Source organism: Amia ocellicauda, chromosome 23 (assembly GCF_036373705.1).
Source record: "Amia ocellicauda isolate fAmiCal2 chromosome 23, fAmiCal2.hap1, whole genome shotgun sequence".
Lineage (NCBI taxonomy): Eukaryota > Metazoa > Chordata > Actinopteri > Amiiformes > Amiidae > Amia > Amia ocellicauda.
In genome coordinates this window covers 10,950,497-10,974,394 of record NC_089872.1, presented here as the reverse complement: position 1 = coordinate 10,974,394, position 23,898 = coordinate 10,950,497, and the positions used below count along the sequence as shown (strand labels likewise).

Here is a 23,898-nt window from a genome sequence, read left to right as displayed (position 1 = left end):
TAACTGAAAAGGAAATTTTTTCCACAGGTAATTTATTTAATAATAACAGGGGAACTGGGGGGAGGGGTCAGTGTAACATGCACTGAAATGTCTAATTTTGGAGTGGAAAAACACTCAAATCATCTCACGATTAACCATTTATAGCATGTGATCAAAATGTATTGTTGACCTCTCTCAAGGGTGATTCAGGAATACAGTAGCATAAAAAACAGTGCGATAAATAAGCAACGATTCTAAGAGAAGATTGGAAACCAGCATAAGTGGGGGGGACAAAAAGCTGGAGAGAGAAATCATGTGACCCTGGGAATGTCAAATCCTCAAAAGGTTTATAGTGGAGGAGGAATGCTTGTTGAGGAAAGTGCACGACACATAGAACATCTTTTCTAAGTGTATTATTAGATACATTCCCGCATAAATTACAGCCAGCGTTACTTATAGAGGTTTGCTGGTTGTGGGGTCACTCATAACACAAACACACACACACACACACACACACACACACACAAAAGGTGATTGTCCTGAGAGCGAGAAAGAAAGCAGGACCAACCAGGAAGAAATCCCAACGCTTTTTTTGTACTCTTTAGAGAACAAAGTACATTTCTTTCCTATCTGAAGTGTGTGGGGAGATATTTCTTCAATCTCTTTGATCTCTGCTGGCCGGGATCAAGAGCAGTAGAGAAAGAACCCTGCTCCTTTTTCTTTCCTTTTTTTTTTTTTACAACAGGAGAAAATTATTCAAATTCCACTTTCCTCCGTGCATCTCGTCTGCAGTGTATCAGGGGGCTGTGACCCTCACCTCGGCCAGCTCGGAGGGTTTTTAGTGGCTTTGTAATCCCCCCTGGGCCTGGTCTCGCTGGGCACCGGAAGGTCGACCACAAGTCCTGGGAGTGTCAAGGTATGGAGAGGCCTGGGTCAGGCCGGCGCAGAACAACAATCCGGGAGCTCTGACAACTGAGTAATGGCTGCGGCTCTTCCTCCTTGTAATCCACCGCGTTCAACCCCTTCACCTCCGCCAGTCCCGAATGGAAACAGATGGACATGCCAGGCCTGAGAACTGCGGTAATTGAATCACTAAGTAACAGTTTAACATTATTAAGGCCACGCTAGCTACAAGGCAATTTTACTGCTGCCAACAGCCCCCTGAGAAACATGAATCGTTTCAGAAGTCCACAAATGATTTATCGAACCGTTGTCTGTGGCAAGTGCAAGAACGAAGCTCGGAAAAGGAATTCAACTATTTAACACTCCCAGACGATTCTGGACTGAAACCTTTAGATTTCTGGAAAGAGCAAAAACATTCTTCTATTCGTGTCATTTAAAGAGAAATAGTATTGTTGCACTGACAGTGGGTTTACTGCCGTTACATGAATGCTTTAAATCTGTTCAATTTCCTTGTCTATGGTTTTGTTGTCTTAATAAAAAAGATTTCAGCTAAGGTTGATTAATTCACTTTTATAAGAGCATGTAAACAGGTTACAAAGGAAAACAGGTCAGAAACATTACACATCTTTCTCTTTTTTGTAGTTTATTAAATCATATCTATACTTTCTAGCTTTTGCTTAAATTAAAATTGAAACTTACTACATGAGATCATCGTCACTGGCCGTAAGACAGGCACTGTGACCAAACATAATATTTTTTGATGTCTTTATCTCCTGAATTTTGATTCTTGAGTTCTCATCTCGTGTCAAATAAAATTCTAAAGTTCAAAATGTGAAAAGTTTAATGACGTAACGCATGCAGACAAACACAGACAGTCTTACATAAACACTTACATAATACCGACGTCCTTGCTACCCAAACTGCTGTATGGCATATTGTTCTTGTCTTAGCTATTCATATACCTTTCTTTTGGAAGCATGCTCTACATTATAGGGATTTCCTGTTTTGTTGTCCTCTGCCATTGTTGCTATAGAAAGAAGGATTGACTATTTTCGGAGTGTATTTGATCATTATCCTTTGTCAAAGTGACTTGTACACAAAATAATGTTACAGGGCATGTTTACAACTGGGAAGCAATTTTTGTTTCTTGTCCTGTCAAAGACTGTGTAGTAAACTGCAGCTGCTGGTCTTTTTACTGTATTATCTGTCATTGATGTGGAGCTGTGAATTTACAGCACCTACAGCCACAAACCCACTGCCTTCTTTACACTGTACTGTGAAGCTCTGTCCCCGGGGGTTTGCTGCCTCTTGTTCTGCTGGGGATTGTGTTGGTCGCCACCGGCCCAGCGCCGAACACTTCCTGTCCTCTTCACCCTTCACCAGAGCACGGGAACACAAGACAAACTGTAATTCAGGAGAGATTCATCAAGGGCCCAATCATATCTACGTCTAACTGCTGCCAACTTATCCCCAGTGGTTATCATTTTAGCTTACTGTCAATTCATCAGTGTTTCTTCGGCGACATATTCATGTTCAAGTATTCTCCTCGGCTGACACTGAATACGAGCTGTTCAGAAAGGAGAAGGTCTGCGCGAGATTTGGAAGATTTGTGTCTCATGAGAAATGTTTTTGAAGTGCTATTCACAGCGATGCTTTTGAAATGTGAACAACAATGTCCTTAAAGCGTGGCTGTGAGAGTCTTGAGCACTCCTATGAAACGAGCCCTTGACTTCTCCTCATATGGACACATTTGAACAAGAAACGAACTGGTGTGCACCAACCCTGCGTTTTCTCCAATTAAAAAACTGTCGGGGCGAGTTATGTATATATCCCCACCTAGATCCGGACTCGAAAGCTCTTGATACTGAATAATTTGGAGACACAAGCGGCAAGGGTGCACACATGGCAGGAGGAGAGATAAGTCCTCGAGTTTCCCAGAGAACACCACTTAAGCTGGGGTATTTAAAATCATCCAGCTACTTTGGCCCAGAATTCCAGTGTTTTTTCTCACAAGCTGTGTGAATGCCTCCGAGCGATCACTGCTGCTCTGCACAGGTCACTGCTAAGGCTGCATTGGAACATAAAAGCGAAAGGGCCAGCTTCAGATCTCCATGAAAAAAAAACCCTCTTGAAAACACCAGTAAAGCATATTATCCTTTGCTTGAATTCTTTCCGATTAAGAGCATGCCGCTTTTCAAAACATATCTTAAGTTAATAGATCAGTTATTTATTGAAGTAAACCACTCAAGGGTTGGTAGCTGTAGTGCTCTAATCTCAGTGAGAATTGGTTTCCATCATAATCTTGAATTTAATGAGTTCTCAGGTACAGATTATGTTTGGTAGTCCATGGTGTTGTTAAAAAAGTACAAATGTCAAATAAAATTTGTTTCATTCTGGGTCAAAATTAATCTTGCTGAATATTAACTTATTGCAGATGGAAAGATATGCAAAGAGTGGTTTGATTTTCTAGTTTATATGGATTAAAACATTATGTTTTTCTTTTATCTGATTAAAAGTGTCATACCCTCAAGACCTTAATAAAAAAAATGAGTTGATTTTCGAATTTTAAAAATGTTCTATACATAATTTATATTGTATTATTTTGGCAAACTGCAGTGAGTTGATTTCATGCATGTGAATCACACATTTTTTTTGTATCTCAGGAGCAAGGTGGCCTTCAAGACAACTCTGCCTTTAGGGTAGAACTGTGTTTGACATACATTGACACTCAAAACAGAAACACACTGGAATCCAACCACTCGAATTTTGTCAGTCAAAACTGCCTCTGAGCAACAAAACAAAGGAGGCAAGTACACTCAATATACCAAAATTATGAGAAAAATGTAACATCACCCCCCATAAAATACAATAAAAACTAAATAAAAAATAGAAGCCATATACAATACAAAAAAAACCTTAATGCACATAAATAATTATTCTATAAAGTTACAGACTACATTAAACTTTAAAAATGAACAACATAAATGTGGAAAAAACTGCTCTTCCAGTTTCCTCTGAGGCAGCCTGCCGCTCAGCCAAAAGCCAGTTTTAATTTCTTTCCACCGTTTATTTATTTTCTCTCTCGTGGACAATATTATTGGTGATCCCAATTTCCGATAGATCCAAGAGATTTAGATCATCATTAAATATTTCCTTTTTGTCCGTAATCAAAAACTGGTAGCGCAAGCAAAAGAAAATAAACAGTCTGTTCCTTATTAGACTGAAAATGGATGTCTGGACTAGTGAGACTGACCTACTTTACCTCTCAGGGTTTTCTACTGTCTGACCTGTATGTTAACCTTGATTAGGTCATATGATAAACGTTAACGGCCGACTTTTCCCACCATTTGAGCACCGAGAACGAGCCCTGCAGCTCCAGACAGACGCATGGATTTCGAGCTTAGCTGCCTGTGTCCTTTGATAACACCTCATTAGTCCTGTTAGATAGAATGAAAGCGATGCATTGAAATTCAGTGGGTGGGAAATAATTCACATTCACATATCTGTGAAGATAGTATTATATTTATGGTTTATTTGTTAGGTTTTTTTAGATTTGTTTTGACAAACACTCTACACTTCATCAGTGATGTCATGGGAAAGGCAAGGCAATTAGGAATTTTCCTACATCTTTTTGGAACCAGGTAATTTAATTTCATTAACACCTTTATGCCAAAGGAGACATCACTAAATAGCTGTGTCTCAGGCCTGAACAGGAACCACCAACGCCTATCGATTAGGTGCAGTAAAAATATACCTCTTCTTTGCACCTCCGATGTGCTGACTTCAAACGCACCATCTGTCGATTCAGAAGAATGATGTTGATCTCTTCCTTAAAGATCTGGCAATCGAGTCTCATCTTATCAAGAAGGTGCTCCTCAGCGGCACTGCAAAGAAAGGTCACATTGATAAAGCACGATCTAATCTAAAGCAATCTAAGAAAGAGTCTTTTTTTTTAAGACTGTTCTTTTAACCAAGATCTGTATGGTCCCAGAACAATAAAATAAACAAATCCAAAAGTTTGGACTGACTTGTATTTGTATTGTATTGTATTGATATTTAAATCCTTCACTGACAAATAAACATATCTGACATCACTGTAATCTCCCCAAAATAACAGGAGCATTCATTCACCACTACCGGCATAAAACTATCCAGATATGAAAACTGAAACTAAATGGGCATTTAAAGGAAAAACACCCACACTATACACTTTAAGGTAGGTACTGTACTTGATCTAATTTATTGATAAATATTTACATAGATATTTACATCAGAATATCAGAATATTATTTTATGTCATTAATAACCTGATAGCCACTTAATCAGAGTGATAAGCAATGAGGAAACTGTGATTGAATAAGGCAATCTGAATACATGTGAAGGATTTCCTTTCTGCTCAAGCTCTATGATATCTCACAGGGAGATCGTGTTTCTCATACAGAGATACCATCAGGATATAGTTTTTCAAAAACGTGCAAACTACTTGTATGCATGTTTGCCGTTGATAAGACAGGTTCACAATTCTGATACCCACAGTTCCTGGCTTTGCCTCCCAGTCTCTGGAGAGGCAGCCTGTCCTTGGGATTACGTGACCCTAGATATGGCTACTGCTTAGCTTACTCAGACGTTTCAGATCACCATTGTATGGGTGGCAAGAAATAATTGATGTGAATATGGAATTAGATTTGGTTTAGGTTTCAGAAGTTCAGTGTAATTAGTATAATCATCATCATTGCATTTACAGGGACTTGCATCTGTATAAAACTTGTGATTGTGGTTTATAATAGCAGGGGAACTAAAACATGTCCCCATAAAGAGACTAATTTGCCAATTAATCTCTCATGCATGGAAAAGAGGCTTAATAATTCTCAAAAAAATCAAACCTCATACATTCACCAACATTTGTTCGCTTTGCTGCAAACCTAATAATGCGGCCCATCCTTTTCATTTTCCAAAAGGACAGCCATTTTTTTTTTATTAATGATATTGTGATAGCAAGAAACACTCCCCTGCACAGTTTGCAGATGCTCTTCAATCAGAGGCAAAATAATACTGCAATTAGCATAATGAGCTGTGAGGGATTTTGGAGGCTTTTCAGGTTATAAATGTAAAATGTAAAAACGCAGTGTATTACCAGCTCATAATTGTTCAAGAGGATAAAGTATATATTCTTTATTGTCCAATTTGAATCCACTGGACTGTACCATCGACTCTGAACAGATGCTTTTGACAGATGAGCCACTCAAAGGCCCAAGTATAACATTATTGTTAAAGTGATGCAACATAAACTTTCTTTTTCCTCTTTTGTTTTTTTTTCCTTGCTTTGGGAACCAGCAAACCATAACCACCTGTGTCTGTGCATCCCTAAACTGGAGAGCCTATGGTGCAAAGACTGGACTAGCATCTCCTTTGCTTTTAGTGTTCGCTCGGTCTGAAGAAGCTCCTTCTCAGCATCCCTGGGGCACATGGCTTCTAAAGGAGGCTCAGGGTCCTTGTGTTTTAGTTCTGAACAAAAACAAACTAGACTTTGGTGAAGGTCTTGAACCTACGGAAAGCACAAGTCATCAGACAAATTAGATTGAGACCAAAGAGACAAAATCATATCTCACGTGTTTATTAAAAAGAACATTTATAGAACAGAGTTGTGTGTGGATCCATCTCTTCAGACTAAATGGACCAATGTACCTGATTGACCACATTCTGCAGGGAGTCCACCTGCTGCTTTAAATGCCTGATCTTGTCCTCTTTGCTCCATCGATCCGGTTTCTGTTCTTGGCCAGAGAATGTGTTGGGAGAGGCAGCCGGTTCTGTGCTGTTGAATGCAGTATTGACCTCCTCTGAGCTGCCAGGTCTCATCATTGGATTATCCTATATAAGGACACAGAGACTTTAAGACACATGTGCTTATAACTGACTCCTGTCTCTGTCCTTGATTCTATGGGGGTGGTTTTGCTGGGGTCAGACCCTTACTGAGTATCACTCAATCTTTCTGACATTTATGAGAGGAATTGATCGATACAATAATGCATGGACAAAATGGAAAACAAAACACAATTGTACAGAAAAAAAAAATGCTGAGTATTAAGAAATAACTCAACATAGAAAAGTATGCATTGGAAAGCCACCAAAAGAGCCTAATTTTATATGCAAAAACACGCTTGTTAACATGAAAGTAAGATCATTGAGTAAGTTTTAAATACCTCCTCTTGAAAACACGTGGAAGAATGTTAAAAGGAGAGATTGCATGTGAAGATACAGTTCCCCCTCTCTAATTCATCTAATTTGGATAATCGGAGGTACTGAAAGAATCTACGTTTATTTTGAATGCATCTCTTATTTATTTCGCGGATGGTGGTCTTTGATGGTCAAGCGACATTGTTGCTCAGATCTTCAAACAACTTGCCTTCAACTAATCCCAAAGTTAAATAAACTGTAAACCAGTCTGAAACCACAGAATCTGAGACTAAGATTATTTGTTTTTGTTTACCTCCAGCATTTTTGTCAACATGCTGTACGCATTATGGTTGCAATAAATCATAAATCCAGTCGGCATATTTTGCGGAACGTTTTTCAATCGCGACGTTTCACGTGGCTTTGTGAGCTTTCTGGGGCACAGAGAGTCAGCCATGCTTGGTTTCAAACCCCAGGCAATGTTGCCCTTTCACAGAATGATCAGACCCATTTCTGCGGTGAGTATTTAGTGTTTGCTTAGTACACCACCTCTCTTTCTCTGTTTCTTTTTTCCTGTAGAGGGCACTCTAACCTACACTCACTGACTGACTTAATCTCTGGCGAGGGTTTATGGCCTCAAAATCTCCATCCCCCCATTCTCATCTCTCGCCTGACACAGCACCCTACTGTGGGTCGGCTGTTCTAGTACTGGATTCTGAAAACTTGCAGAGATCAATCAATCTATTAACAAACAGGTCAGCCAGAAATACATAGATTACAGATATGTATATTTTAAATGTACCTTTTTATACAAGTGCAGTTCCAAATGCCTGTTCTCCGGAGAGATTAAGTCCCCAACCTGCTTGTCCAAAGGAAATCCATTTAAACACCCTTTAGAATAAAAATAAGACAAATTGTTTTCAATGTTTGTTTTAGGAAAAAACGTAAAAGTTAATTCAAGTAGTCATATATATAATTTATGTGTAATACCAACAAATATAAATAATATTAAACTGTGCAGATATTAAACGAGTGATTAGGCATTTCATATGCTATCATTTTGTGTTTGTTTTAAAACCACCTCAAAAGAACACACACACACACACACAAACTAATTATTACATTTTCAGTTCATATTTACCTTCCTGGCTGTTCCCTGATTTGACATTCAGTAAGAACAAGTCTTTATTTTCTGTCACCCCCAGCATCTTCAGGCAAGACTCAATGAGTTTTCCCACCATCATTTCCTTGGGGACTCTGAGATGAACCTTCTGCTGAACAGCTGAAACAAATCATTAGCAGATAATACTTTAATTTCTGTATAATGATCTGCATAAGTATGAATCCCTCAGCTTTTGCATTAAAAGAATTTATGTACTTTTTATTGTTTGTCGTCTGAAGAATTTGTATTAAAAAAAACACACATTTCCAACATCCTTTTTCAAAGAATACATTCAAAATTGTGTTGAAAGGTTGAGTTTCAACAATATCAATTTTGGAATATGTTCTTGGCTGAGGTAAGACCAAAAAATCACTGACTATCTTGGTGCCTCAGCTTTCTTGTTAATAGCTTTTCGTATCTGTATTTTCCCATTTAGTTTAAAATCCAAGTTTATTTTTGTTAGGTCAATTTGTTTGCCAAAAGACTTAGAAGGCCTGAGTGCTTGTGTCAGTAGGAAAGTTACTATTCAGGATTGAACCTCCAGTAACCTTCTGACCCCCACAAGATCAACCCTGTCATACGAATACACAATGAATCACCACAGATTAAAGTCTTGTGGCTAATATGATTTTGACTTTCATTGTGGCTAATGACTGCTACAGAAAAGTTTGTGAAAGTCTGTGGTCATTCTTTCTGGGCATGAGATGAGGTCAAAAAGGGACAACTTATGAAAAATAAGAGTCTACATTACCTTTTATTGTTAGCTCTATGAGATGAGAGTTGTTCTGTATAATATCATGTTGTCCCCTGTCTCTGTGATAAAAACAAAATAAAAGTTCAAAAACTAAACCTCCAACCTTAAATATATTTTCCAAGGGATGGAATTATATTATAAATCTCTGTAGAAGAAACTCTGAATTCAATGCAATTATTTTCTTCGGCCCTTGAAGCAGTTATTGATTTCTTCAGCCTTAGCTTTTGATTGTGTTTTTATTATTTATTTATTTTTTAAATGCGTCATCAAATTTCTCTTCATAATTTTGTTTATGTCTTCTCCAGATTTAAGAAAATCAATTGTTAAATAATTAATAATAATTAAAGCACCTTCCAAAATTACCCAAAATGGTTCCTGCTCTGGTTCTACAGCAGGTATTTTGCAGCATCATCCATGTTTTTGTCTCTATGCTCTTGTTGTCAGTTATTGTGAAATCAGTTATCTCCATAGCAGTAAATGAGAGTGGAAAAGATGGTTGTGTGTTATTGTTGAACAGAACAACGTTAGTAATCCAGACACTTTTTGACTGGTTCATTATTCATTTACTCACTCCACTACACAGAAGTTATTTTCCCATGAAACTTGACCGACAACTAGTAATGTCCATTTACAAGAGTTCAATCACAGGTGAGGTTGCATATATTTTCATGCATTCATGTGTACGTGTAAGAACTTGATATCCCTTCCCTTGTTCCTCTTGAGGAAAAGCTCAAATCTGCTGAGATAATGCCACAAGTTGCTCTATACTATAGGTCACGATTGAAATAAACCAAATAATGCTCAGATTTGCTATCTTACCTAAACTGGAACTGCCGAGGAATGTTGTTCCGGTCGTCCAAGAGCTGCGGAGACCCTGCCTTCCCAAGGTTAACTAAGGCTGCTGTGAATTTCTCAACATTGTGTGGGCCTATGGTCCCTGGAAGGAATAAATAATCCCAATTTACATATAGGGCCAGCCAAAACATAATTTACAATTGTTTACATTTCATTGTTTGGGAGATTGGACATTTTAGCGACATTACGGAAGAAAAAGCAGAGAAACAATTACCCTCGCCTTATCACTGATACAGTAACGTGGGAAAAAATAATACCAATCACTTAAGCTGTCATTCGATCTGTGCTGTGTCTTGCTACGTGAGTAAAAACTGCACCAGCTTTGTAACATTGATAAGAGAAACATACAATGCGATCGCCACACCACACTTGGGTAAGAGGAGCAGAGTGGAATGACATCAGGGGAATTCTTGGCATACAATAGGGTGTATTCAAAAACCCTGTAAGTGTTCATTAATTCTGCGTTGGCTGCCTTCTTTAGGGCAAATGAAGCTCTTAATTGCGCTACTTTAGAGAAACAAGAGTGTGGAATTCAGAACCTTGTTAAAGATAACAAAAGCGTGTCTTTTTTTCATCTACCCAGCAGTGTATCCAAGCTCTCTGTAGTGGCGTCCTGGGGATGAAGCTCACAGTAGATGGCTGAGAGTAAACACTCCCTGTCCTCCAGGCTTGACACATGCAGAAGGTCGAGGGTGTCCAGGTCGATGGAGGCAATATGGGACCCCAGTAAATTGGATCCTGCACAGAAGGTGAAAGCATGTGCTTGTCAACACTGCCAACCCAGCAGAAATGTCTGAATTCAATATGTTTTACCGGCAGATTGCAATCCAGGCATAACATGCAACAAATAATTGAAATCTCTGTGACACAAAGTTTTCTTTACTGTCTGCAAAAAAACGTCTACAAAAAAAAATAAGTCAGAAGGAGGACTTGACATTTTAACTGTATTCCCACAAAGTCAGTTATGGGAGAAATCTACTCAGTTGGTTTTAAGTTACAACAGCTGGAAAATATGAAGGCAATAAGAAGACGCCAATTTTGAACACAGAGATGAGAGGCCGAACACAGGACAGACCGTTTGGTCTCATACTGACTAAAACACGCTTAATGCACAGACAATTTAAATGTAATGTATCTATTTCTAAAGCACGTGTCCTGCCAAATCTCATTCACGTTCAACAAGCTGCTTAAAAAACAACTTTTGCATGCATCTGAACTCACATATTGAAGATCTTTCTAATAGGTTGCAAGATGCTTAAAGTGTTTACCCACTAATCAGGGCAATCAAGGGATTATGATTTTGGCCCCTTGTATTTCCATTCCTTAAGACATCGATTTATTAAAGCACGTCGAACTGCCCAATAATATAGTTTCAATAGGTGTATTTGTATATATGCAGCTGCCATTATTTCCCTTTAGCCCTGCCCCCCCATGTACATGTGCATTCATAAACAAATTGAACAAATAGACAGATTCCCTTTGTCTACAAATGTGAAAAATATTAGATGATTCCTTCAGGGGACCGAAGAATGATACGAATGGAGTGCATGTATTTCCAGTCACGCTTTGTGCATTTCTTGGCACGTAACTCTTCTGGGCTTTAGTTGATAAAGGCAGCCAATGTATATTTGAAGAAGTAATTTAAATGGAACAAAAAAAAGAGAACAAGTCTTCAGCAAGCTTGCACTTATATGGTATAATAAGACTGCATACGCACAATAGCCAGCTTACAGCCTTCAGTCACCTACAATGGATTGAAGCAGATGCCATGTCTTATGAAGAGGGCACACTGACTGCCAGTACATATTGAGATTTTGAGGTTGCAATGAAAAAAAGGGAGTGTAACGTTGTGATTTATGGTCAAAATGATTCATGGCTTACTCAATTCCACCGAGCACCTCTGGGATCCACTGGAATGGCCAAACCTTAGAGATGAGTTCCTCTCACCGCACCAGAAACTATGCCAAGGGAGCTGTGTCTCTGTATTCCTATCTATTAAAAGGCCAAGACGGAGGCAGGGCGGTCATTCAATTCAATAAATCATGAGAAACTATTTCTATTGCAGTATGTGTTCCCCTCCTCACTCACAGAAGACTAGCAGACTGCAACTGGTTTCTAACAAACACACTTACAAACAGATGACCACTACTGAGAATTCCTGCTGATAGGAACAGTTGATTCATGAAAACAAGTGGGGAAAAACAAAATAAAACACACATATCATGGCTTGGCTTGGCCTGTAGTTTCAAAACATGGTGATTTATATAAGATAGCAGGTAGTTTGGGGATGTCCTTGCCAGGCTACCTTTGATAAGGGGGACACATTTCTGCAGCCCGATCTGTGTGAACCACTGGCATATCTCCTCCGAGTCGAGCTCCTCCAGCAGCTTGGCTTTATCCCTAGCTGAATCGAGCTTCACAAACACATATTTAAGCAGCATGTAGGCAATGAAAACAAACACGGTTATTAACAACTTCCACATGCAGTTATAAGCACTAGTATTATTGTTGTAATAATAATAATAGCAATAATATAATTACAATCGTCGTCAGTATCATAATTACCTGGCACCTTAAGTATTAAAGCCTGCATTTAATACAGGATTTATTCACAACGAAAACACCTTGCAGATCAATTAACGTTTTGAAAAACCCTATTTTTTTATTTCATTTCACAAGAAAAGTTTATGATATATTTTCTTAGCTCCTGCAGCTTACACGGCACCTAGGCTGCCACCTAAGACTTGGCATTTGGTGCTTGGGTAACTAAATACAGCTGCATGGTTTGGTACCTTACCAACTGCTAACTCTTTGATTGTTTTCCAACGGTATGTATAAAAGAGTCTATATCAAAAATGTATCTCAGAAATAATGATGTATTCTCTCGTTTCAGTGAAGCATTGCCATTATTTTAATTTACTGAAGGCAAGTTGTGCAAGTACGTGCAGTATGAATTAGATATGTGTATTTGTTACCCTTTACTTGAATCCCGAATTAAACACTGCTGTTATATTGTTAACTAGATATAATCTTCCATTTAAATTCTGTACAAGTCTCAAAAACAAACACCTGCTGCCAGAAAAAGGTCTATACAGGAAGATTGCTCTTTAACAACATTACATACAACCTATTTCATGATTTCATTCTTGAAAAGTATGTTTAATATTAACAGATATCAGTTTCTACAAGTACAACATGTAGAGCAACACTCAGTGGTTGTCAATATGTCTTTACCTTTCCAGCTAAATTCGGGTCCTTTTTTTGTGGGATGTACGATGCTAAAACAAACAAACAAAAAAGAGTCCAGTTTAGTAAACTTTTTTAAACTGTTTATATTCAATTTAACAACTGTTCCCATTAATCAACACTGTCACCGTGAAATGTGTGTGTGTCTGTGAGTGTGTATTTAATGGGCAATATAACCAATGTGTGTGGTGATAAATTATACCTCTCGCTTACAGCTAAACATAAGGGTATAATGCAGTTGAAATTACACCAATATAAATATGATTAATGTTAATGCAGCTCCTTTGAAAACTGGATCGCTGACAAAACAGAAAAGAACAACATTACTCTCCCGGAGAGGAATCCTTATTATAAAAACAGGAGGTAAAAAGTAAGAAGACGGTATAATATTAATAATGGCCCGAATGACGAGTGACCTGCTGTCACGATTCTTTCCTAGGTAATGGCAGGAAAGAGTAATTGCTTCTTTTTTCTTTCTCTACTGGGCGAAAATAAAAAATTAAACTTTATTTTCGAAGCCAGGCCTCTACGCTGGCCACCGCCAAGCAGGAAGCAGCTGCACAGACCCACCGTGCCTCTCGCACAGCCTCAGTAAGCGCAGGAGTGCCGGAGAGACATGGACAGACAGAGAGGTCATAAACAAACAGGGTGTCGTAAATTAAAAACACATTTCGCCTGTATGGGAGATCCTGGCTGGAGTAGCACTAGCACAGGAGCGCCTGGCTACAAATCGGCCTCGGAGAGCCAAACGCCAAGTGGAGTCTGTGTAACACCCAGAGAACAGAATGACTGGTTTTGTTTTTGTGTTTTTTTTTCTTGTCAGCTGCTGCCACTCAGATGCAATCAGGACAGCTAGTATAGCAGTCTCTGTGGACAATCAGAGAAAAAGGACCAGCAGAGAGAATTGACAGACAGAGAGAGAGAGAGGGGCACATTTCCAGCAGTACCTTTCAATCTTCTGCCCCAGCTTGGACTGACCACCTTTAAACAGATATAAATCGCATTCTTTCCCAAAGGGCTTCCTGATTCATATATGCCTGTAACAGCTGCCTGAGACCAATCACTGAAAATGGTTCTACTGCTTTAGTCTGAGAGTCTTTAAACCTCCCAGACATGTCAAGGTTTGAAGCTATGCCTTTTCACCTTCCCACCTATTCTTACACAAGTTCCAGAAAATGCTTGACCAGCATGTTGAACTTAACTGGAGGGAAAGGATGGTGTGTTGTGCTTGTACTGAGGTCCCAGTAAAGCTTTTTGTGGTCTGTGTGGTTGGAAAGCCCTGCCCGGGAGGATGTGTCACGTTCTGTTTAGATCTCTTACCCACAGTAATGCGGCGTTGGCGTGGAGATCCCTCTTCCTCTGACCCATACTCTCCTCCCTTCGGAAGAGTTTCAAAGGTCCGACTCCTGGACACCACATCTCCCAAACTGCAGGTCCTAGCAGCTGGTTTCTAACGGAGACAGGAAGCCAAGCATTCAGTTTAAAAATGACAATTATTAGATGGGAAGTACCATATAGTTTGTTATTTTGTTTATGAATAAAGTCCATGTGCATACTATAAGAAGGGCCCAGGAAGCTGGAGTACGAGTCATTAAACATCAAGCCTCTTTCCACACAATTCCTCCATTATTTACGTCATCTTACAGAATATATTACAACACATTACAATTCACAATGCTCTGCAACACAGTGTTTGTTGTGAGAGAGAGGTTTCCCATGACGATGCTATGTGAAATCACTGAGACCTTCTATTTTCACAAAAGAGGCCCAAAGTGAGACCGGTCACATGATCAGACGTAGGCAGACACTCACACAGAAACCTCTTTACATTGGAGTCAAGTGCAAATGCTTGTTATTTTGTCCTACCCGAACGCAAAGCAAAGGATCCATCTTTGCGCTGAGCGGCAGCAGTCTGAGCTCGGCCTTCAGTAACTCGGGGTCTTTGCTTTTCAAGTCATCTGCAGGAGAGAGAAAAACAGAATTAGAAAAATAAACCAATCATCTCCTAGACCCAATGGACTTGTAGTGGGAGAAGGTCTTGGGTAGGTTTGAAGAGAAGATGTTAAAAGACACCCTGCAGACTCCTAGTGATCCGTGTCTTGGGTTAGAAAAAAAGAAAACAATGAAATCAAACAAATTCTGATATCTAATACAATCTGAAAATGGAACAGCATGCTTTTAAAAACGATTTTCAATATTGTGATATGAAATAGGCTTTAAATATCTAAAGGTTCTTTGGTTTCAGATAAATTCTTTCAGTCACTAAGCCATGCATCTGTGGATGCCTAGTAGGGGGTATATGAAATGTACTGTATCTTAGACAGTCACTTGAATGAAGAATAGTTTAATCTCACTGTAGATCTTTTTTTTTAAATAATCTTTTTTTCCCCACAGAGATCGAAACAAAACATTCCCACACCAAACAACATGAGTCGGACTTACAATGTGCAGTATGTGAAGTATGTTTAAAACTAACAAACACCAAAAAAAGACTACTTTCACAGGCCAGACATTTTTCTTAGAATCTTTAACTTGATTTCTATTTATACTTTTAAATGTCTGGTGTGTGAAACAAGTTCTCACATTCTGGAAACACACTGTTGCTTATCAATGTATTTGACTTAAGCCTGGATCACATCAAAACTTGGACCAATCACATACTGTATGTCAAATCTTATAAACATCAGCCAAATCAAAACAATTTACAATTATTAGGATGGATCCATCAGTTTTACTCAAATGCTCATTAAGAAAAAAATCTTGCAAAATTTCACAAAAACTTCAACTCAGGTTTCAAGAAAAGACACTGAAATGAAAAATCTACCCCCACTCCCCCAAACACACACAGACACACAAAGCATCTCGCTGAAGCACATTTTTTCCACCAATAGTCTTCTGTGGAAACCAGCACAAAAACAAAAGTCCTTTCAACTGCTTCGCAAAACAGTGTTGAGTATAATTTACGAAAACACATGGTTCACATTTTTGGACTGATTGCTAAAAGCACCATTTGACATCACCAGCAATTTATATTAGACAGAACCAGATAAGAAGTATAATTGGTTTAACTGTGTCAGCTGTGGAATTCTGTCTGGGTCTTGCATGCCCCTTGCATAAAGAATAGCTGCCACTATAGTGCCAGCGTACTGTATGTCTCAGACAACAATGCCCTTATGCCAAACACACAGAGGAATAAGCTGCCCGGTTTCTCAGAAACCCTATTCACAGTTTGAACGTCTTGACAAATCTATATTTTCTTGGTTTAAAAATGTAAGTTTAGTTATACAAAAGCAAATCTTTGGAGTTGCTTGCACTGTATTTGACATAGCTGGTGTCATAGTACGCTCCTCATACAGCAAGATTAAGTTGTCCATGTTATCTGTGGACATGCCTTTCATTAAAAGAGTAGTAAACAGTGATTTTCTTTCTGTGTGTAATTCTATCTGTTTAATGCAATATACTTCAATCTGGCATTGCATAGTTTCAATTTCCTGTTTCCTTGTGGCACCATTTGTAAACCCGGTACGGCATTCAAATATAATTTTTAATTGATTTATACGGGATGACTTTAACCTGAGCTATTACACCTTCATAACTCAACTGATAACTTTATCTCTGCTTTTGACATCCATATCAACTTTATTTAATTTGCTTTCTGCCCTTTTTTTTTAATTACTCCATTTAATTTAGCTGTCTTTGCTGTAAGTTGGATCTTATTGGCTTAAAAAAAGCCTGTGCAATCATGACACATAACAAACAGTTACAATTGTCCCTGAACCAAGCAAGAAGTCGGAGCAATGAAACCCAGGCGGCAGAGGCTTGCAGACCACAGACAAGAGACAGCAAAAACACACAAGACAGAGTATGATGCAAATCCCTGGGAAGTCCATGACAGCTTCAATTTCCATTTAGCCGAAAACAAGCGTAATGGAGAATAAGGCTGGCTAATCCCTATTGACAGTCCTGCCAGGGAGGGGTTGACTTGGCACTGATACGTGATGGGTCTAAACTATCTGTTTGTGTGTCTTACTGAACAAACATAAATCATCAGCGGTCACAAGCAGGTTTGCATTTGATGATCAATATCAATTATTAACAGACTGGTTCACTGGATTATTAAATCACGAGGACATCATATCCATTGACCTTTTGTGTCGCTGTTGGAATGGAAAGACATTTAAAGTCAGTTTCCTGGGAAGGCCATGTATGGTTCACATTGTCAGCTGGTCATCAAACGTCAGGCAGAATGGGTAGTGTCTAAGACATGTCTACAGCACAATACGATGTGTTCTGTCTCTATGGTAGCAGGGCAGAAAAAATAAATGAAAGCAGGCACTCTTGTGGATCAATAGGCCTGTTTAATGCCCTTGTTTCAAATTATCTTCATTGTACCTTAATTATATAATGAGAATGTCCCTTTCACAGTGGGAACTTTCACTCACAGAAACCTCTGGGGTCTCGCAGGGCTGCAGAAGGCTCACAATGCGGAGCCGAACTGCAACTTTATGAAACTTGGGATACAGACACACATTTTCAAGAGAAAGAAAGGAGGAAAAGGGGGAGAGAGAGGAGAAAGAAGTATAAGAGGAGAAAACGAAAGCAAGGGGGTTTGTTTTGCAGTGGCTCCTACGCAATCAAATTTATTCGGTCCATTACAAGTTCGTTTTCTTGTTCTTTTAAAAAAAAAATGTACTTCTTCACATGAAAGAAAAAGTCAGGCCAACTCTGAGATTCTATCTTGTTTCTAAAGCCCGCTTTTCAATCCCGGGATGAATAGAGGCTGCACAGACGGTGCACTCGGGCCCTGAATTTGATTCCTGGGAGTGGTGAAATCTGTGGCACTGGGGGAATTGAGGCACAATGGGCATAAAAGGAGTCAAATGCCATTACGCAGGTCGATTATACAGACAAGCAATTACATGAAATGCAGTCGAGTACCGGGTCCCATCGGGTCACGGAGAAGGCCCCGATTAGTCCCCCTCTTCTTCGTCTTAGTTTATTTTTGAAATGTGTAAAGCTTACTTTATTTACTACAACAAAACTTTTTTATTCTTTATCTGCTTTTGTATGAAATAAATTTGACTTTGAACAAACGAAGGTGCTCTTAGGAAACTGGCTGTCTGCCTCAAAGCCTAGAGCTATGGTACCTGACACCACCGTCCCGTTTGTCAGCCTCCCAGCCTATCTATGAGAACAGCGGGGCACATATATTCACTCCGCACACAATAGTCAACATCAAGCGAGGGAAGGGGAGTCCAGGCTTTTGAAAGGACCCTGATTGACAGCTCCGGGGAGATCAAAGGGCTTTGAAATTTGCCAAGTATTTGTAATTAAAATGCTAATGGTGGCTGATACCAGTGGTTGAAACCAGAATGAAGTTTTGCAGGTGAGAGAGCTGGGATATATATATTTTTTTTCTTTGTCCCACAAAACCATAGACATTTGTCGCCTTTAACTTTCATGTTTTGTTGGGCTGCTCGGGTAATTTTATTCCCAGGATAAGACGTCTGAAATAAATGTGGTGGCATTAAGTTCCTCTCTGTTTTGAACAGTATGTCAGTGGTAACAGCTACCATCCTTGTAATTTGTACTGTATTGAAAGAATTCATAAAAATGCACAAGTTTCCTGAGGGCTAACCATGATACTTTGAAAACCAAACGTATACTTATTAATTTATTCACTTTGCCTGCAGATGAGCATAAAATAACCTCAGGAAAAACTAGGCATTGTCATCTTTGAGCACAAATATGCAATTGCATGAATATATATTAGTGGTTATATTGGATATATTAAGAGAAGCAAAAAGATTCACCACAGAAGCTTTTAACCACCTACATAATCTGGTTATTTATCACGCTAGGAACAGGCCAGTTTTCCCCTGAACCAACAGGATGAGAACGGGAAATGTCTTAATTTTAAAAACTTACTTAACATTATTATATCATGTACGGAAAGTTTCACAAAATAATGTTTTAACCCAAAACCTAATGTGTTTTCCATGTCAAACTTACCCAGGTTCTGTTCTGTAAACTGCAGCAAATTTATTCCTGCATTGAAGCTCCCTGAAATAAATGAAGCAAGAACAAACTGTTACAAAAAAAAAAACATAGGTCAAGCTTGTGCTACAGACCATAAAGAATAAAGAAATGTAATTGTCATGAAAAGCCAAAATGGAGGTATCCTGACACCAACTAGCTCTGAAGTTTGAAGCTGTACTCAATTCAATGGAGATTATACATACTCTTTCTTGGATACTCAGGGAGAGGTGGCACTTGATAGGTACTACGCAGAAGGCTAAGTTTGCTTGATTTGTCAGACTCTGGCACAGAGCTAAGTTTCTCCTCAACCCCCTCTCTGGTTTTGTCCACATCCTCTCCAAAGATAAACTTGGGACTCCCCGCTGGCACACAGTTCACAGCTGGGCCCTCAGACTGCTGCTCTCCTTCTTGGGGAGTGTCCGAGGCCTCTGTATTGTCCATCCGTGCCAGGAAGCTGTCAGGGTCCCCCGTGGCGTGGCTTCCCGCGCTGTCCACGCACTCGCCCCCGGAGGAGCGGGCGACGCTCTCCTCTTCTGAATTGTTATCGAAGAACTGGTCATCGACAATTACCTCAGAAGGAGTGGGCGGGATGAGGTTAATCACCGGAGGGGTGAGGAGACTCCTGCTGTCGTTAACAAACGAGACGTCGGAGTCTTCATCGCAGCCCAGGCTGGTCTTGAAGACCCTTAACGTGCACGTCTGGAGGGGAAGGGACGATAAGGGGGTGAGCTTCCTCTTGTGCCTGGTGGACACCGAACTCACCGATCTCCCCACAGACCGGCTCTCCTCCAACAACGTGTCCTCAGTCACAGTGAAGCTGGGGTTATCTGTCCCAAGTTCCTGTACCGACCTCATCGAAGTGGTCTCCAGCCTCAGTCTTCTCTGGGCCTCTTCCTCCACCTCTTCTGCTTCATCCCGTGCAGGCGATCTGAAGTAACGCAGGTGCTTCTTGACTTGGTAGGGAGGGGAATCGTCCATCGTCTCAGGGCAAATGCAGCAGAAGAACCTGCGGGTGACACTTGAGCCACAGCCATCCTCTCCCCGTGAACGCCACGCACAGCACGCCGTGCCAACTTCTTTGGCGCCATCCGCCTTACTTCTCGACATGGCAAATGACTGCAATCACTCTCTGAACAGGAACTTGCAGCTGATTTCAGTGAAGAATCGCATTGACCCAAAACAACGGGTGATTTCTTCAGCAGCTTCCAATAATCCCTGTGCTCCACGGCAGGGACATATCCATATGCGGAACCCAAGTGCCTCTGAGGCCTTTTGAAATGGGTAAACCTATGCACCTTATGTGTACAGCTCATCAGTATTACCTGTTGCTTAGCAGTAGGGTGGAAAAAAGGACTAAACCCTGAGCTTTGAATTGGATGAATACTTGAAATAGATGCTGCTTCTAATTACAGGCTTTCATATGTAAAACAGCCTTTGTTTTGACACTATTTCCACTGTGTTGATCAAACCTACATACATAAATATAAACATACTTATATATATATATTTACTGATTCCATTGTGCTGTATTAGTAATGCTCACGATGAGAGTGTGTATTAATTAGTCACTTTTTAAGGATTTATATGTTTGTATTTATGCAAGTAAAAGTATAATAATACATGTTTTAGGATGACCATGTATTTTGTTGCCAGCACTCTCTTTTCTCACAGTTGCAGGTTCCCTCCCTGTCATTTCAGTGTTTTCTTGGAATAGGACTGGGATTTTACGGAGTAAAAATGAATGAGCGCTGACTCATTTGTTTATTCCCAGTTCAGTTGCCCTTTCTTTTGCCAAAAATTAATAAATTGGGACTTGAGGCAAACGTTCCCTACAAATTGCCTTTCTGCTGGTAATGAGTAATCTCTCCGCCTCATGTAGTTTTCACATCATAACAAAACACATACATGTTAAAGTTCTCCCAGACTTGTCTTCTCTTGTTTGACTGTAAACAAGCGGTCTGTAAATATGTTTGTCCTTCACATACCTTGAAAGAAGATTTAAAAGACAGGCCATCGTGTTAATTAAAGGACACTAAATTAACTTTTTGTTACAACCAGTCTTTCTTGAATACATGGATAAAGCATTTGTAGTACAAAACACAAGAATTAACCAGAAGGGTAAACACACAGAGCAATGTAAACAAAACATTTAGAAAATGTAAAACATAGAAAACTGTTAAAGGCTTTAGAATTTCCTGAGGGACATAATCAAGAATTATACTCCTGGCACGGATGTCCAATTTCTGACTTCTGCTTCATTCCAAGCATTGTTTCCAAGATTAAAAGTACACACAACAAATAAATAAATGGATACAATTTTGCTATTTGTACACCAGACAATAGCAAGGAACACAGGGACGCAGAAATACTTTTAGCTTATCAGCACAGTTTCTAGATGAAGAAACGAGGGGGATTTGGCTGTATTGGGATGTGTCTCCATAAGGATTTGAATAACAACAAACCACTAAGTAAACAATTTACAATTAGAGACATTATCAAACAATGAAGAGCTTCGATAATCGGAATAAACTTTACATACAACACGCCATAAGTGAAACATCTGTGCATGCCAGAATAGGCCAAACGAGCACAATATGCAATATTGAAAACCTGCTCCAGATTGTACAGTATTAAATCATTGTTATTTCAGTGCAACAATTGATTTGCTTTTTTGTTTCTCCTATCCCAACTAATCTGAAAACAAATCCTAGTGTTCCAGTTTGTTTTTAAATAATATTTTTTTTAAACTCGGGGGAAGGTTTGAGCTGATTGTTTCCCCTAGTATCAGTGTGTGCCTCTTGTCCTTTTATGCATTCAGACTCTGCATTCTTCGGGAGGAATGGAAACAGGATGACTGTGACATTGGCTGCCGAGACAGAGCCTTCATTTAATTTCTCCCAGCAACTCCGAGACAGAGCCGCTAGCCCCTGAGCTAAAAGACAGCTTTTGTTTCGTCTACATGGGGAAAGAAATTTGCAAACTTGTAAAATGCGCAGTATGCAAGAAAAAAAAAGGGAGAAACAAACATGTGATGGAATCTTTTAAGTAAGACCTTCTCATCCATCTCGACTGTATGTTTTTTTTGTAGTCTGGATGCCCAATTTAAATGGAATGTGAGCAAAAATCTGTCATTTTCCAACACTTGGTAACTTTTGATTAATGTGGCAGGCGTTCAAGGTAGCGATCGCAGCCTTCTGTGTCATATCATATCTGGCTAAGCTGATATGACAATTACAGACAGCTCTGTCACTCTGCAAGCCTTCTATGAAATACAGTTTAACACATGTACATATGATTCTACTGCAGGGTTATTCTTAATAATCATAATAATAAACACATAAAAACACAACAAAATCACAAGGCTGCTGTTCTGAGTGCAATCTATAACACTGACAAGAGCCCCTGAGCAGACACTGATAATATTTCCATGCAAATTAGACAAGCCCAGAGTCCTGTGGGTAATTTCATTTCACTGTTTGTGGATGACTGTTGTTTGGCTAAACCTGTTATACAGATACGTATCTCGCCTTATGCAATGAGATGTAGGTCAAATGTATGGGCATACTCTGCGCCTGCTTCGAGCCAAGGAGGAAATCTAATGTTTTTATCCACAGTCAGACACAAGCGATACAGGGTTTTAAATGACCGTATTAGTGGAAAGCAGAAACTGTTGATATTCCTGACAACGGAAGGGCCGCAATTGTATTGGCCGGCTACAAGAACATAATCTATTTCCATTCATCGAAGTCATGTAACACCCTCGTGAGAGCAACTTGTGGAGGAGGGATTTGTTTTCAACGGCATCGCGACACTAAAACCCCCAACCAAACAAAGCCCGGATTCCTCAGTTTGTAAAGGAAACGGTGAATCGGTCCCGTGCATTGTTTACCGGGTCGATTCGCCTGGACTACTTTCACTTGGGGTGATGAGATTGACAAGAGAGGGGGAAAAGAAGAGAGCAACCAGATTGCAAAAGAGCAATTTGACTTTTCTCTTCAAAATATCGGTCTGTGATGAGAAAAGTCAAATGATCTTTGAAGAAGTTGCATGGATTTTCAGACCGACAGAAAATGGGATTGTGATTTCCTCTCAGTGTATTAAGTGCCATATATAAGATTCATCAGAGGTCTAATGCTGTCAGCTTAAAGACTCAAAGCAATGCATCACCACCAATGATGGGAATAAACTTTACAAAAGCTTTACAAACAAGTTACAACACAGCTACCACTTTTCAGATGAAATGTCTATATTTGCGTGCGTCAGTTTTGGCAGTTAATCATTCTCTGCACTGCATGATCTCAGCTCCTTTCGCTTTTTAATTCACCCAGGCCAGCTGGATTCACATATTGAGGAAAGGATATAGAATGAAATTATGCTGCATGAGAAATAGGTACCATTAAGATCTTTTACAGTGACAGACCGGGAAAGAAGCAAAGTCAACTCTCCAATTATTCTGCATTTTTAATTGAGTATATTACACTACCTGGGAGGGTTTGTGTTGATGCAGTGCTTCCTGTAACCAGTGTAACCATCATATAACCAACCTCACCCCCCAGTATACACTGTTATAGACACCTCAGACACAGAGGGGTGTTCATAGACCCCCCACTCTTCCTGAGAAGGTGTGAACTGTAAAGTGCTGGATTTGGTTCTTGTTTCCTTGTAGACAATAGTTCTACAAATCCCTTTCTCTCACCTTTCTGCCATATAAAATGCTAATTTCAGCCCTTACCTCACAGTAACGTGTGCCTTTGTCCTGGCTATAGTCAAATCCTAGGACTTTAGTTGC

The 23,898-nt window shown here is 39.6% G+C and overlaps 1 protein-coding gene across 1 annotated transcript; it reads right to left on the bottom strand.

Annotated features, from left to right (window-relative positions):
- On the bottom strand, nucleotides 1–20,216 carry LOC136718960 (uncharacterized). The gene is made up of 15 exons (XM_066696773.1): nucleotides 19,344–20,216; nucleotides 19,083–19,158; nucleotides 14,937–15,028; nucleotides 14,391–14,520; nucleotides 13,059–13,102; nucleotides 12,130–12,238; nucleotides 10,404–10,562; nucleotides 9,789–9,906; nucleotides 8,967–9,028; nucleotides 8,195–8,335; nucleotides 7,856–7,944; nucleotides 6,568–6,750; nucleotides 6,231–6,427; nucleotides 4,637–4,766; nucleotides 1–2,256 (listed from the first exon to the last, which is right to left on the bottom strand). The coding sequence occupies exons 1-15, from the start codon at nucleotides 20,214–20,216 to the stop codon at nucleotides 2,083–2,085; spliced, it is 2,577 nt and encodes an 858-aa protein (XP_066552870.1). The 3' UTR covers nucleotides 1–2,082.
- Nucleotides 20,217–23,898: the final 3,682 nt, after the last annotated feature.